At 45.7% G+C, this 16,633-nt stretch overlaps 1 protein-coding gene across 1 annotated transcript in view; it reads right to left on the reverse strand.

The window, feature by feature from the left end:
• Positions 1–8,851, reverse strand: part of ZSCAN2 (zinc finger and SCAN domain containing 2) — a 45,342-nt gene extending 36,491 nt beyond the window's left edge. Inside the window, 2 exon segments of the mRNA XM_030878558.3 lie at positions 6,181–6,694; positions 8,722–8,851. Of these exon segments, the coding sequence (XP_030734418.2) occupies positions 6,181–6,583 (403 nt within the window). The 5' untranslated portion in view covers positions 6,584–6,694; positions 8,722–8,851.
• Between the last annotated feature and the right edge of the window lie 7,782 nt (positions 8,852–16,633).

Below are 16,633 nucleotides of genomic sequence, written 5' to 3' on the forward strand. Positions count from 1 at the left end.
CAGTGCATATGAAATCACCTGGAGATCTTGGTGAATGCAGATCCTGCTTCAGTGGGGCTGGGCTGAGACTGAGGTATGCCTTTCTAGCAAGCTCCCAGGTGACACCTATGTTTTCGGTGCATGGACCACATTCTGAGTAACAAGGCTCTAGAGCAGTGGTTTTTAAACTTCACTGCATCTTAGAACCACCTAGGAAGCTTTCAAAACTCCCTTGCCTGGGCCACACCCCCATGCCAACTAAATCAGAAAATCAGAATCCCTGGAGTGGGTTCCAGGACCCCAATGAGAAGTCTGAGAACCATAGGCCTAGCACAGTGGTTCTCAAACTGGTGGCTGAATCAGGATCACCTGGAGGGCTTGTTAAACCCACGTGCTGGACGCCGCCCCCAGAGTTTCCGGTTCAGTAGGTCTGAAGGGAGGCCCGGGGATTTCATTTTTAACACACTTCCAGATGATGCTGATGGCACAGGGACCCCACACTAATGGTCAGAGGATTTACATGTCACGAATCTATCAATTTTGAGCCCCATAATTTCCCCTTTGCTCCCCTCTGATGGCAGCAGTTTCTTTTTCGGGTGGTGGGGCTTCTATGAGATAAAATGAATCTGTTAGGGACTTCCCTGGCGGTCCAGTGGTTAAGACTCCGAGCTTCCACTGCAGGGGGCTTGGGTTCGATCCCTGGTCGGGTAACTAAGATCCTGCAAGCCGTGCTATTCGGCCAAAAAAAAAAAAAAAGAATCTGTTAGGAGAGGAGCATTTCCCCTTTCAGCCTGATGCTGCAACCACACTGGTCTGGGGTTATCTTGGGGAGGCTGCTGCGGCATGAGTCCACTGGTCTCCGGGCTCTAAAGGTATTTTTCTGCTTACTTCATACAGAAAGTGAGATGAGGGTGGGTAGAGCAATTAGAGAACAGTTCAAGGACAAGCTGTCTCAACTCTAGTGACTATACTTTCTGAACCGAAAATGAGGCCATACAATTTGAGAAACGACTTCTGGCCCCAGGGCCCAGGCCTCTTACAGACCGATGTGAGACATTCTGAGAGGTATGGTTTGGCTGCCAGCTATTGGAATTTGAGACATTTTGATGCTTTACAAGGACAAATACTCAAGATTGCCCTGGAAAATTGGGGTTCTCATTCTCCAAGTCACCAGAAAAAAAAAGGAAGTGTATTGGGTTTTACATCAGTAATTTGTAACCAGCAACACAGGTAACTAGTGCTTTTCATAAATGGTCTTTCAACAGGCCTGTGAAACAGGCTAAAAACACAGCTGCCAGGCGTGAACCATGTGGGCCAATCTCATCTAAAAAGAAAGAGCACAGGACTTCCCTGGTGGTGCAGTGGTTAAGAATCTGCCTGCCAACGCAGGGGACACGGGTTCGAGCCCTGGTCCGGGAAGATCCCACATGCCGCGGAGCAACTAAGCCCGTGCGCCACAACTACTGAGCCTGCGCTCTAGAGCCCGCGAGCCACACCTACTGAAGCCTGCGCGCGTAGAGCTCATGCACCACAACAAAGAGTAGCCCCTGCTCGCCGCAACTAGGGAAACTCCATACACAGCAACGAAGAACCAACACGGCCAAAAACAAATAAATAAATTTATTTTTTAAAAAATAAAAAGAAAGAGCACATCACTGGATGGATGGTCTCCACAGGACAAGTGATGCCCTACTGCGGCTTCCACGTCCAGCCCACGACAGTTTCATTTTCTCTGGCATTTGTGCGCTGGTGGCCACATCCAAGACCAGCTCCCCGGTGCAAGAGACCTCCAGGCAACTGTCCTCCCTGGGGTGTGGATTCACCATACCTTAGGTTTCCAAATCCAAAGCTTGTCCCTTCAAGTAAATGCTGCCAGTCCCATGGACTACTCCTACCAGTTTGGCTGGATAACAACAGGTGAAAAAGGCCACCTACTGGTTTATTCTCAGGCCATGAAGGGAGATATCCTTGAGCCTCTGGAATTTGAGAAACGGCAATAGTACCCACCTCCACACTCAGAAACATGTTCTCTATGTTTATAAACATCTTGGTTAACAGCATAAATATGATAATATTCACTGAGTTTGCTGAACATAAACAAAGGATTAATACAGAGCTTCCAAGAACAAAAACCTAAGAGTAGGTGCTCTCTTGCTGGACTAAGCTGCTTGACTTGCCTACCAGCCTAAGAATTCTCCCAGGTCTAAGCTGCAGTCCTACCTAGTCTCCCTTTCTAGATTTGGAAATATACCTGGCTACGTTCTGCCAACTTTGGGCTTGACCTTTTTTTTTTTAAGATATTTTTGATGTGGACCATTTTTAAAGTCTTTGAATTTGTTATAGTATCGCTCCTGTTTTATGTTTTGGTTTTTTGGCCACGAGGCATGTGGGATCTTAGCTCCCCAACCAGGGACTGAACCTGCACCCCCTGCATTGGAAGGCGAAGTCCCAACCACTGGACCACCAGGGAAGTCCCGACCCCATTTTGTTTTAAAACAAAACAAAACTTAGCTTGGCTTTCTCAAGGAGAGGCAGATAAGCCTGGAAGGAAGCAGCTATCTGCCTCCTTCATGGACCCAGCAGGTGAGCTTCTCCACACCTGCAGGGAGGCTCGAAGGATTCATTTCCTCATCCCGACAATACTTACTGGGTCCCCACTATGTATAGGGCACTGTGCTGGGTACTGCGAGAGCTTAAAAAAAAAAAAAGAAAAAGGTTAAGAAAAAGATAGGTTCCTTGACTTTGGGGATTTTATAGGTTCCTAGAAGAAATAAGATGAGTATTCATACAAATAGAAAACAAGACAGAATACGATACAAAGCCAAAAGAGGAGGAGAATCCAAATGTTCTGGGGGAGATGACTTCTAGCAGAGGTGATCAGAGATGCTCTCAGGCGGGTGGAACTGGGGACAGGAAACAGGGGCCGGAGGGACAGCTTTATGGAGCAGGTCTCCAAAGGTGTGCACTCAAAGGAAGACCAGGATTTTATCACACAGGGATGGACAAGGCCACTCCAAGTCAAAACTCAGGAGCACAGGTGAATGCCAGCAAATACAGATTATGTTCAAGAAACAGCAAGATCTGGTCTGAATGAAGCAAGAGCTGTGGCAAGGGGATCAGAGAAGGACCAGCCATGGGCACCTGGGCCAGGTCACACAGGGCCACGGGCTGCGAGCAGGACAAAGAGGTCATGGTTGATTTGGAGACACTGGGGAACTCAAGAAGATTTTTAAGCAGGAGAGTGCCCGATCACTCAGGTAGGAGTGGAGCAATGCAGGGGAAAGAGGCTGAAGGCAGGTTCCCTTTGGAGGCTGCTGCAAGAGTTCAGGTGAAATACCAAGAGCCTGAAATAGGGCTGGGTATGGGGATCAAAATGCCCTTGGGAAACACAAAGAGAGATGAGCTTTACCACTTAAACTATTGATATAGGTCCAATCTCAACTGGAATTTTAAGATATTTTAACTGTGAACACCTAGAGGTGCCTGCTAGTCAAATATTAAACAACCACTGTCTAGCCAGGCCTTGAAAATGTGCTGGGTAAATGTGACCAAAGGTCCCGAGCTAGACAAACAGACTAGAGATCAAGTGGTCTTATGTTGAGTAAATGTTTGAGAAGAGATGGAGATCACTGAAGAGGTTCCTCTGAGTAATCATAAGGCAGGTCAGGAGCATGTGTTAGACAAATGAAAACCAACAAAGACGATCTCAATGGCAGAAATGAGAGCACTGACGAGCCCACTCAGTCTGGGACATTCCCCATCCGGGATGTTCCGTGAAAGATGAAAGGCACAAAGCCCCTCCAGCAAGCCAGGTGGGGAGGGCTGTCACAGTGGGAGCCTGTCATTGCCTCAGAGACACCTGATGAGACTTGACGCCCTGCTTTGTGACTTCCCCAACTGAACAGTAACCCCAGAGGTTTCTCCTCAGCCTTCCACCCCTCTGGCCTCTCTTTAGCATCTCACTGAAGAGCCTGAGGTTCATCACAAACTCGTTACACAGTAAACAGGTTTTTAAACAGGATGAGAGGCTTTTGCTTTTTTAAGTAGGAAGAGTAAAATTAAAAGCTATTTTTCAGGGCCAAAGAAAATCAGGTATTTTGCTTCAAATAAAACCTGGGATCTACCAAACACACGTGGAAGCAAACAGACTGGAGTTTGAAGGCCGGCTCCATCACTAACCAGCTGTGTGACCTCAAGGAACAGCTTGACCTTGCTGAACTTCCATTTCCTCATCTGTAAAATGACAGTTCCACCCACCTCACGGGATTATCAGCAAGATGGACATGTGAGGTGCTCAGTGAAGGCCTGGGCTCACAGGTGGCCCTCCATGACCACCCTTTTCTCCAAAGGACAGCTTTATACTCACATCTCCCAAGTCCCTGGGCATTGTTACAACTCTGTCCCCAAACCACCTTCCCTTTCCAGCCTTCTGAATCCTCTAGACTAGATGCCTCTGAGTTAGTCACCTTTGTCTTACTCCTCATCTGCAGCCCCTCTTTCCAACATCCCACCAGCAACTATGACTTTGCATCAGATGTGACGAAATGCTTAAGAACATTAGCCACGTCCTCAGACCCCTGAGCTGGCATCCTGGTTCAGCCTCATACTAGCTGCGTGACCTTAAGGGAGTCACTTATCTTCCCCGGTGATGATAATTCCTCTTGTCTCCAAGCTGCAGCACAGCTTCCTGCACCCAGGAGTCGTCTTCCAGGATCATGGCGGTGACCTCCTCCTCCTGGTCATCTTCCTCTTGAGGGACCTGGACTAAGGGGCTCAGGGGAGTGGTTCCTCTCAGCACCTCCGAGGCCATCATCCACGGTCTTGGGGGAATCACTCAGGCTTCTAACCTTGACTTTCAGTCTTCTCCAGCCAGGCTCCCTGAGAGTTTACGTGAGTTTTGCATATCAGATGCTAGGCACGCTGGCCGGCCCACAAAAAGGATCCATCAGTGCTGGCTACGGTTACTATTAGCTCTTTCTCACATGCGTCCAGTCTCCTCCTCTTCCCCTGCAGTCCCCACCTTGGACCCACCCCATCACTGCCCATCCAGCATCCAGACAGCTTCCTGGCTGCTCTCCTCCCTCTGGCCTCTCCCTCCTGTAATCAAACCTGCATCCTGTTGCTAAGTTCAGCTTCCTCCCATGCCCCTGGGGCCCTAGTTTAGAATTTGCTGAGGCCAAAGACATTTGGTCTAAGCCTCACCCACCCTTCCCCCAGACCCTATTTCCTACCCCTTCCTAAAAACACACTTTCCACTCCAATCAGCCAGCCTTCCTTATATGGTCATCCCACCGATCCCACACCGGTCCACCCTTCTGAGCCTCAGCTCCACTGGGATGCCACACCCTCCCCCTGCCCTGCGCCTTTCCAAACCCCCCTCCAGCTCAACTCCTGCTCAAGTGTCACATCCTCTGTGAAGCCTTCTCTGACCTCTCCTCTCCTCTCCCCACTCCGTTCCCTGAACATCCTCACAGAGGCAGCCATTGGTTCCTGGGGGTCCTGAAACAGTCCTAGGGGCACAGGTAGATCTGAAGTAAATATCTGGTAAGCAAGGCAGTCCAGTTTACAACTGAAGACCAGAATGGAGGCAGAGTGGTTGAACGGCGTGCATGGGTCCCACAACGTATTAATAACACAAGAGACAAATATATTAACTGTTGCAAAAAGCTCAGGTTTGGAATTACTCTTTTAAGAGCCTGGGATGGATGACTTTATACCACAGATAAGTCCCTAGTTATTAGCTGGCTTACTCGTCATTCACCTTGATTTCACAAAAATAATCACTTTTTTAAAACAGGATTTGGTTTTTCTAATTGCTGGAACTTAAATATTTGGAAGTTTATTGCACAACTGGGTGAAAGTGCCAAGGGGTGGTTTATGGGGGTCTTCAGCCCCTCACCCCATAACCTCCATCAGCTTCCCAACCGCTCCAACTCCACACAAAAAAACTGTGCTAACTACGTAAATCTGGCTCTGAGAATAGTCCTCTAAGCCCCTCTTATACCGAAATTCTGGAACTGTCACTGCACACAACCAGGGCATTTTGGGGTGACAATGGGCTGATCACCTGTAGACAGAGTAGAGGGATGGGGCTGACCCGAACTCAGTCCTGGATACCACCTTCTCCTCCATTGCAAACACCACACTCTTCCATCTCAGAGGGCTGCTCCCACCCTCTCCCTACGAGGTTCTGCATCTCACCACTGTCCCGAAGGGTCTGGGTCAAATCTTCCACCAGGGCCACCGCCTCCTCGCTGCTCTCGGGCCGATGCTCTTGCAGCCAGGCCTGAATTTCCCTTGGCAGCACGGTCAGCATTTGCTCCTTGGTGTGCACCTCTGGCCTCAGCCAGCGCCGGCAGAGCTCTCGAAGACGGCCAAGGGCACCCTGTGGCCCTCCGGCCACCTCCTCATGGGGGCTGCCCTTGCCGGCGCTCTGGGGAAAGGGCTCCGACTCAGGGCCATCCTCCTGCAGCACAGCTTCCTGCACCCAGGAGTCGTCTTCCAGGATCATGGTGGCGACCTCCTCCTCCTGGTCATCTTCCTCTTGAGGGACACGGACTAAGGGGCTCAGGGGAGTGGTTACTCTCGGCACCTCCGAGGCCATGATCCACGTTCTGGGGGGAATCACTCAGGCTTCTAACCTTGACCTTCAGTCTTCTCCAGCCAGGCTCTCTGAGAAGACAGCACCCTCCTCAAATTTCAACAAGGAGTCTGGCTAAGAATGAGAAAGAGAACTAGAATCAATAAGTAAACTGTCCTAAAACAATCTAACTCACAGCAGCCCAGGTCAGGCCACCAAATGATTCTTACATCCGCAAATCAACAGAAGTTTCCTGTCCCTCTTAAAGGAAAAATGGCTTATTCCTGAAAACATCTCTATGGCAAGAGAAGTTAAGAAGAATCACAAGCACGAAAAATAGAGTATTTTTCTTTCCAAAAGACCAAAGCATGAGTAACAGAAATTCAAAGTCCTCGCAAGAACCCAGGACTGAGTTATCCTGCCCTAAGTCAGTTCAGACTTGCTGCAGAGTGACCTTGACCTAACATACAACTCAGTCACACAACCTCACTGACCACCTAATAAGTAGAGATAATAACACCTATCCTTCTTATCTGAAGGGGACCTCTCAAGGATTTGCAAAGGATCAGATGTCAAGACACTTTGACGCTCACTGGAAGGAAGGAAATACCTCAACTGCATTATTACCATATTTTTAAATATGAAGTTTTAAAATGTTTGTACTCTTAGATCCAGCCTTGGCCCCTCAGGAATTTATTTTTTAAAATAACCATCTTTGTAAAGAGAAATTTATTTGCAAGGACACACAACCATAACATTGTTTCTAATTGCAAAAAGAAAACTTGACACCTTAATATTCCAGCAGCAGGAGAATGGTTAATTATGGCACATTCATACAGTAAAATATATTAAAAACTATGCTAATGTGGGACTTCCCTGGTTAAGAATCCTCCTGCCAATGCAGGAGACACGGGTTCGAGCCGTGGTCCGGGAAGAGCCCACATGCCACGGAGCAACTATGCCCGTGCGCCACAGCTACTGAGCCTGTGGTCTAGAGCCTGAGAGCCACAACTACTGAGCCCGTGTGCCACAACTACTTAAGCCCGCGCGCCTAGAGCCCATGCTCCCCAACAAGAGATGCCACCGCAAAGAGAAGCCCGCTCAATGCAACGAAAAGTAGCCCCCGCTCGCAGCAACTAGAGAAAGCCCGCGCACAGCAACAAAGACCCAACGCAGCCGAAAATAAATAAACAAATAAATAAAATTAAATAAACTGTGCTAATGTAATAATGGCTACCTTTTGAGGGACCGTTACTGAGAAGGGGCTCAGTGGAGCTGGAAATGTTCTATATCTTGATTTAACAATGGTTGCATAAGAGCATACATATGAAATTTAAGATTTGTGCACTCTGCTCTATGTATTTTTAAAAATTATGCTGACAATAATTATTAATCATTAATTATTTAAAATAATCCTCATAATATGAAAATTAATGGATAAAAACAAAACCAGCAAAGCAAAAGAACCATAGACACAGTATGACCCCAATTCCTTTTAAAAATGAACACATACACAAGGAAAAAAAAAACCTGGACAAAAATTCTACAAAATGTTGAGAGCAGTGAAATGACAAATTATTTAAAATAAAGACTAAAAGGCAATGAAAAGTTATTTTTAAAAATCGTCACTACATCGTAGACTCCGATAAACCCCACACACACAAAAAATAGGGAAGGAAAAACTTTTTAAAAAAAGAACAAAAAAGAAAAGCTAGTGGAAACACCGAAGCTCTCAATATGTATTCACCAAATGGCTAAAAGAAACACAGGTATAACACAACTCTTAACTGGGAGCCCGGGAAAACCGTTCCTAGTCAGTTAATTTGCTGTCTCACCTGGGGCAAGCCACGCCCCCTCTGAAGCTCAGTTTCCCCATCTGTAAAATGAGCTGCTCGGGATGTCGTCCACTGTGCCTTCCAGTCTAAACTCTGCGCCCCTGGTTGGATGTACACGGAGCTCACCGCTAGGGAGAAGAGTCCATGTCCGGTCGCTGAGCCAACCGGGCGCCTAAACCGGGAGAGCGGGGGCCCGCGGGACGGGGACAGAGCCCCCGACGCCCCTCCCCCAACAGGGCTGCCCGCACTGGCTCCAGGCCCGTTATCCCCTTGCCTCGGGCTGCTCTCCCGGCCCGCGCGGCTCCAGCTCTGACTCTCCGGGCTCACCTCTCCAGAGACCAGATGCCAATCCCGCGGTCGTTCCGCGCGCAAAAGCGCCCCCGGGCACTGCCCGGCACCTCCGGAGTCAAGGTGGCTCAAGCCCGAGGGGCACCGAGAACAATGGACGGGAGAGGCCCGCCCTCCGCCGCGCTCATTGGCCACCTAGAACTGCACCTGGAAACTCTGCTTTCCTATTGGCGGATACGTACCCAGCTGGGCGGAGGGAGGGAGCCTGGGCCAAAGGCATTGTGGGAGGTGTAGTCCATCGAGCAGACTCCGACCGCGGGGCACGGAGCAGAGTTTGGGATTGATACCCTGTGCAGTGCGGTAGGGCCAGAGGAAGGAAAATCTGCCGACTGGCAGTCAGGACCCCAGTGTGGGCCAGAGCTGTGACCTGGGACGGGTCATTTCACTTCTTTAAGTCCTCCATATAGTTCTCTATGAAAAGGGAAAGTTGAATGGACGCTCCCTTTCAGCTGTGAACTGTGAGGCAAGTAATTTTGTCAGGCCCCTCGACGGCCGAAAGTAGTCCCTGAGCAGGAAAGGAATCCGCTCGGGAGAAGTCCCTTCCCGCCGAGCTCGGCGCCTCTCCCACAGCTTGCAGATCCACACTTGCACCTGGCTTTTGCACACCCCTTTGTTTTCGCACGTGGTGTTTCAGGGTCTGGAGGAAAGCCCTGTCCCGCCTCTTCTGCAGCAGAACTCCCATTCTTTCGTCTATCTCCTCTTGCATGGAACCCGCCCCATCATCACCTCCCTCGCAGGGACACCGTCCCTAGCACACATGCTCGAAGTCTCCATTTTAGTATCAATACTTACCCAGTGTTACTTATTGTCAGTGTCAGCACAGGGAGGTGAGAGTGGGAAATTGGCTTCTACTGTGGGGTTCCCACGGTTGGCGCTTTTAAAGAAATGGCTGTCCCATGACAGCAGGTGAGTAACTGCCTGGAAACCCAAGGGAGAAATATAAGAAAAGAGAGAAAGACACTTTTAATGGCCTGTGATAGAACAGTGGTGTATTTTTGTACAGAGCAATTACTGGGGGCATGCCCAATTAAATAACTACATTTGTTTTAATTTTCATTTAAATTTCATTTTCATGAAAATTTCATTTCATGAATGTTTGAGGCATGTTTCATGATTATTGGTGATTTTAATCTCATTTTCTATGAACTGACTGTTCCTATCTCCTTCCCTTTTTTTAAATTGCATTTACTCGTAAAAGCTCTTAGTATATTAAGAAAATGATTCCTTTGTTTGTCATAGAAGTTGCTGCTAGTTTTCTCACTTTGCTGTTTGCTTTTTGCTGTTTTTTTTTAATATAGAAATTTGACATGTTTATGGCGTCAGATTTGTCAGTCTTGTCTCTTTATAGCTTCTGAGTTTTGTGTCACTCTTAGAAAGTTCTGTCCACCACTCTAAAGATTATTTGAATTTTACCCATTTTTCAGTAATTAACCTCTTTAAGTATAAAAATGCAAAGTGAGGTTCAGCTGTTGAATGCTACATCCCTGGTAGGGTAGCATCTTAATTTATTAGCCCAAAGTGACCACATGCAGACAGCCCCACCTCCAGGCTGGCCTAAGAAGTCTGCACTGAGTGCCCAGATGCAGAATTTCCAACCACCACCTCTCCAGTGGTCAGCATTCCTAGAAAGCAAGATCTCCAAAATGATTGAGGATGATAATTCTTGGACATGATCTTACATTAACAAAGTTTGTTTCTCCACTTTTTCATCCTCATGAGGAATGGAAATTTACACAAAAGGGAAAATATTTGTTTGCTTGGCGTGGGGGGTTAGAGGGTGGGATACAGCTGAAACTTCCCAGCAGCCTAAGGGTTCATTTTTCTCTGCTTCTATCCCAAGCCAACTCATGACCACAAGAAACTGGCACCATCTTGTCACAGGAGAATCCTGGACCCAGCCATCTCTGTCCTGTGCCTGATTCTCTGAGAAGTTGGTCCTGGCCAGTGTGAACTTCCCTACATTTAGATAGAGAGCAAGTCACATTTAAGACCAAATTCCTGGCATAATGGTTCTGGTACCCAAGCCAGTGCCCTAAGACCAGCCTGGGGCAGCAAGCAAGCCCGGAAACACAGCCCAGTTCAGTGAGTAGGGTTGGTCCTCCAAGTGATTCCTTTCTCCATCCACCAAACCACAAGGATGACAGAGGCTCCGTTCTACTAGCGAGCACTCTTGACTAAAAGCTTCAAAGGACAGCTCTGGCTAACTTAGAAGGGACTTATTGAAAGAATATCAGGGAACTTACAGAGTAAATGGGAGGTAAAGTATCAGGCTTGAAAATAGTTAGGGGCTAAGAAAAGGAGAGTAAAGCCCCCCAAACCACAGCAACAACCTCTTAGCACAAACAGCCCAGTCTGCCCACCCCATGAGCCCTAGTGATGCTACAGCCATCTCTGTTTGGCTGCCTTCTTCTCAAGGTTCCAGACCAGGGAAAGAGTATTTGGTTGGCTGAGTCTAAGTCACATGCTCACTCCCTGGACCCACCAGGGGAGAGGGGATTGGATCTGGCTCCTAGATTTCCTTACTGTTACTCCCACACAAAGGTGAATTCTCCAATCTGGAGATTGAAGGCCTCTAGGAAAAACTGGACAGGCAGAAACTACATGTGTCACTACTTGTCTTTAGATGTTGAGCGAGAAGGAAACTCACCCCAAGGAATGCTCGGCCTAAGGCCTTTAGGGAGCTCCCAGCTCATCTCAAGTTGATGGAGGTGAAGAAGATGGGGATGGGCAGATCCTGCTTTCTGTAACACCTAGTTAAAATCAGGGCCAGTGGGGACTTCCCTGGTGGCGCAGCGGTTAAGAATCAGCCTGCCATTGCAAGGGACACGGGTTCGATCCCTGGTCCGGGAAGATCCCACATGCCGCAGAGCAACTAAGCCCATGTGCCACAATGGCTCAGCCTATGCTCTAGAGCCCGGGAGCCACAACTACTGAAGCCCGCGTGCCTAGAGCCCGTGCTCCGCAACAAAGAGAAGCCACTGCAGTGAGAAGCCCGTGCACCACAACAGAGTAGCCCACACCTACTGCAACTAGAGAAAGCCCACCGCAACTAGAGAAAGCCCACGCAGTAACGAAGACCCAATACAACCAAAGATAAATAAATAAATTTATAATAATAATAAAAAAAGCAGGGCCAATGACACCTGAGCAGGTGAGGCAGAGGGGCCTTTGGGCCTTGAGGATGCAGGAAGTAACTCCCCCTACCCAAGACCCCCATCATTGCTTAATCTGTCCTCTGTGACAGAGTAAGAAGGGAGACTGCTCTGGTTGTGCGAAAGGTGTGTCTCATTTTTGCTAGTTGTCTCATTGTTACTTAGTGGCCACAGAGCCCGGCCACTAAGTGTGATTGGGAAAAGATCATTTAAAGGAACAATGTTGTAGGATGCTGTAAGACCAGCCTAAAGAAAAAGAAAGGGCTAAAGAGGGGCTCCATCGTAGGAATGCCCAGACAGGAAGAGAAACTAGAGAATGGGATCAGGGAAATGTTTATTTTAAAGAGAGAAAGGTGAAATTCGGTCCAAGGAAGTGTTACTGAACAACTGTGAAATTAAGTATCACATGACACATACCTGTGTAAAAAGAAGAGCTAGAGCAGGATTTTTTCTTTTTTAGAATGGAATTTTTTTACCCCCAAGACCAGTATCTTTTCCGGTTTTTTATGAATGGTTGGTATTTAGTGTGGCAGAGGGAGGCCCTCTGGACCTTGTGTTGCCCCTCGGCGGATGCCGACTTTTCTCTTTCTCAGCTGTCTTGTGCTGGCCTGGGCTCCTCTAGCCCGCTGGTGCCAAGAAGGAAAATGGATTTACAACCTCCGGCCCGTTCCCATGCCCTATTCTGAACTGCTCTATTCAAGGATATTTCTGGGGAGACACAAGTGTGCTCTGGGCTGGACATAATGACTCGGGAGGTGGCCTCAGTGTGGGGTGGTGCTTGCCAGGACACAGAGGCCCGGGTGGCATCAGGGGTGGCTTGAGAGGTGTTTTAGAGGAAATCTAGCTCCATAATCTTCAGTGTCCCCCAAGCTATTACAAGTAAAGACTTATTACAAAAAACAGGAAGAAAAAAGGAAAAAAATTAAATACCTGCATGTTCGTGCACACACATACCATGCCACATACTATACACACATCACACACTACACACACTAGTGTATCCCTAGGCTAGTTCATAGGAGGAAAATTATCACTAAAATACTTACTTGACCATTGGAAAGAGAAAAAAAATTTTTTTTGGAGACCTTTAGTAAAAGCTTCCAATGCACTTGGAACCCAAAAGAGGATTCAGAGTCTAACTGGCTTGTCAAATCAGATTGCTGCTCCTAGATACTTCTTTACAAAATTATTTAGCCACCGACTATGATACTTACTGAGCCACATGGCCTGGGAGGTAGACAAATCCCCAGAGAATGGTTTGGTGCCATAGACTTTCCCCTAATGGACTTTTACTACTGTGTGTTTGATATGCTTTACACACACACACACACACACACACACACACACAAAACCAACTTGAATTTTTGTAAATTATAAAACTAATGCACTCAGAATCAGGAAGAAAAATAAATTTGAAAACACAAAATTAAAAACACCTGCGAAGGACTTCCCTGGTGGCACAGTGGTTAAGAATCCTCCTGCCAATGCAGGGGATATGGGTTCGAGCCCTGGTCCGGGAAGATCCCACATGCTGTGGAGCAACTAAGCCTGTGCACCACAACTACTGAGCCTGTGCTCTAGAACCCGCAAGCCACAACTACTGAGCCCACGTGCCACAACTACTGAAGCCCACGTGCCTAGAGCCTGTGCTCCACAACAAGAGAAGCCACGGCAATGAGAAGCCTATGCACCGCAACGAAGAGTAGCCCCCGCGCGCAGCAACGAAGACCCAGTGCAGTCAAAAATGAAATAAATAAATAAATTTATTAAAAAATAAATAAAAACACCTGCAAGGCATAGTAGGCCGTAAATGAAGTCAGAAAGAAATGAAAAAGTGGGGGAAATATTTGTAACGCATGTGACAAACCAAGGGTTAATTTCTAATTTACTATGAGTTTATACAAATGAGTATGAAAAAGACCAAGAACTCAATAGGAAAATGGGTAAAGGATAAGGATAAGAATAAGCAGGTCACAGAGAAAGAGGGAGAGAGAGAGAGAGGGAGAGAGCACGCTCAACCCCACTAATAATTTTTTAAATGCAAATCAAAACAAATATAGATGCCATTTTTCTCCTATGGTATTGGCAAAAATTTTAAGTGTGCTAATACACAGTAGTGTTGACAGTGAGGAAAATAATTCACTCTCCTACTGTTGGTGGTAGTATAAATTGGTACAGTCATTTTGGAAGGAGAACCAACAATTCTATTGCTAGGAATATATCCTATTGATATAATAATAAAAATATGTCAAGGTATATACAAGAATGTTTATTACTGAATATTTATAACAAAGTTTGAAATAATTTTAATGTTTTTAGACAGAGGCCTAGATAAATAATGTTTGGAATATCTTTCCTTGGAATTCTATTGCCTTTTAAAAAATGAGATTTATCTCTATATGCTAACATAGAAAGATCTCCAGGTGGGTGAAAAAAGCAAGGTACAAAATGCTGTGCACATAATATGATACATTTTGTGAAAAAAAAAGGTAAAGGAAAGAAACATTTACTATACATGCAGAAATTTTTCTTGTTGCATATACAAGGAAGTGTGAATGGTGAGTAGCTCTATCAAGAGTTACTAGAAAACAGGAGGGAGACTTTTTTACTTTTAATTTTATAGTTTCCTAATGTTTGACATTTTACCATGTGTGTGCATTTATTTATTTTTTTCACTAAAAATGTTGAGGAATTTTGTGTTATTCTTAAATCTTTTTGTATTAAAATAAAAGTAATGATGAGGATGTGGAGCAACAGGAACTCTCATTCGTTGCTGGTGGGAATGCAAAATAGTACAGCTACTTTGGAATATAGTTGGGTGGTTTCTTATAAAACTAAACATAGTCTTACCATATGATCCAGCGATCACACTCCTTGGTATTTACCCGAAGGAGTTGAAAATTTAGGTCCACATAAAAACCTGCACACAGATGTTTAAGTAACTTTATTCATAATTGCCCAAACTTGGAAGCAACCAAAATGTCTTTCAGTAGGTGAATGGATAAACTGTGGCACATCCAGACAATGGGATATCATTCAGTGCTAAAAAGAAATGAGCTATCAAGTCATGAAAATGTGTGATAATACACAGCAGTGTTGACAGTGGAGGAACCTTAAATGCATATTACTAAGTGAAAGAAGCCAGTCTGAAAAGGCTCCATACTGTATTATTCCAACTATATGGCACTCTGGAAAAGGCAAAACTATGGAGACAATAAACAGATCAGTGGTTGACAGGAGTTAAGGCAGGGAGGAATGAATAGATGGGGCACAGAAGATTTTTAGGGCTGTGAAAATACTCTGTGTGAGATGTAGAGAACAAACGTATGGACACCAAGCGGGGGAAATCGAGGAGTGGGGAAGTGGTGGTGGGATGAATTGGGAGATTGGGATAGACATATATACACTTATATGTATAAAATAGATAACTAATAAAAAGAATAAAGATGCTGCCTGACAAACGGTAAAGAGAGAGACAAAGAAGGAAAGCTCTCTTGTTGCTTGTCCTCACGGCTTCCTGCTTTGAAAGTGGTCCTGTGAGGTCATAGGATGCCCAAGGCTACAGTAGCCATTTAGCATGTGAAGGAGAAAAGCTTGAAGGTGAGAAGTCAACACAGATGGTGGATTAGGAGAGAAAGAACTTGACATCACAGAGTCGCTGGACTCATCTGGAAACTTACTACCTCTAGAATTCTGTTATATAAGATAAACATCTATTTTGTAAAGTCACTGCTAGTTATATTTTCTGCGACTTGAGGCCAAAAGCATCTTATTCTATCCTAGCAGCAATTTAACAATTCCATCTATTTCCTAAATAAAGAAAGTTTGTGTTGAAAACAAAAAAGAAAAGAAAAAAAAAGAAATAAATAAAATACTCTGTGTGATACTATAATGATGGACACATCCAAACTCATAGGATGTACAACACCATGAGTGAAACTTAAGGTAAATTATGGACTTTGGGTGATTATGGTATGTCAGTGTAGGTTCATCAAGCGTAGCAAATGTACCACTTTGTTGGGGGATGTTGATAACGGGGGAGGCTATGCATGTGTGAGGGCAGGGCATATACAGGAAATCTTTGCACTTACCTTTTAATTTTGCTGTGAACTTAAAACTGTTCTAGAAAATTAAGTCTTCAAAAAAAAAATTAAAATTTAGGGACTTCCTTGGTGGTCCAGTGGTTAAGGCCCTGCACTCCCAATGCAGGGGGCCTGGGTTTGATCCCTGGTCGGGGAATTAGATCCCACATGCCACAACTAAAAGATCCCTAGCATGCCGCAACTAAGGCCTAGTGCAGCCAAATAAATAAATAAATACTTTTTTAAAAAATTTAAAAATTATAGTAGCATACCATTGTTCACCCTCTATGAGAAAAATAAATATTTCTGTCAAAACAAAAAAGCAAAGTGATATATAATTATTGTTGAAATTTTGGAAGATACAGAAACCTTTAAAAAGGTAATAAAAATGATATATAATCTCAACCCAAATATAACCTGTTACCGTTGTAGTGGATTTCCTTTCATTCTTTTTTCTATACATATGAATGTGGCCAATCAGGATGTCTTTAAACATTTTCCAAAGTAAATGAAACTAAAACTAGCTCTAGCCTTTAACTACTGAATTAGCCCATTACCTCTTTCTTGGAGCTTCCCCTTCTCTTGGACTGCCCAGGGCCTTGGGGTTTATGTAACTGACAAAGGAGTCCTGTGGAAGCTAACACCAGTGGGATAAAA

The sequence above is a fragment of the Globicephala melas genome, chromosome 2, assembly GCF_963455315.2.
Source record: "Globicephala melas chromosome 2, mGloMel1.2, whole genome shotgun sequence".
Classification (NCBI taxonomy): Eukaryota; Metazoa; Chordata; class Mammalia; order Artiodactyla; family Delphinidae; genus Globicephala; species Globicephala melas.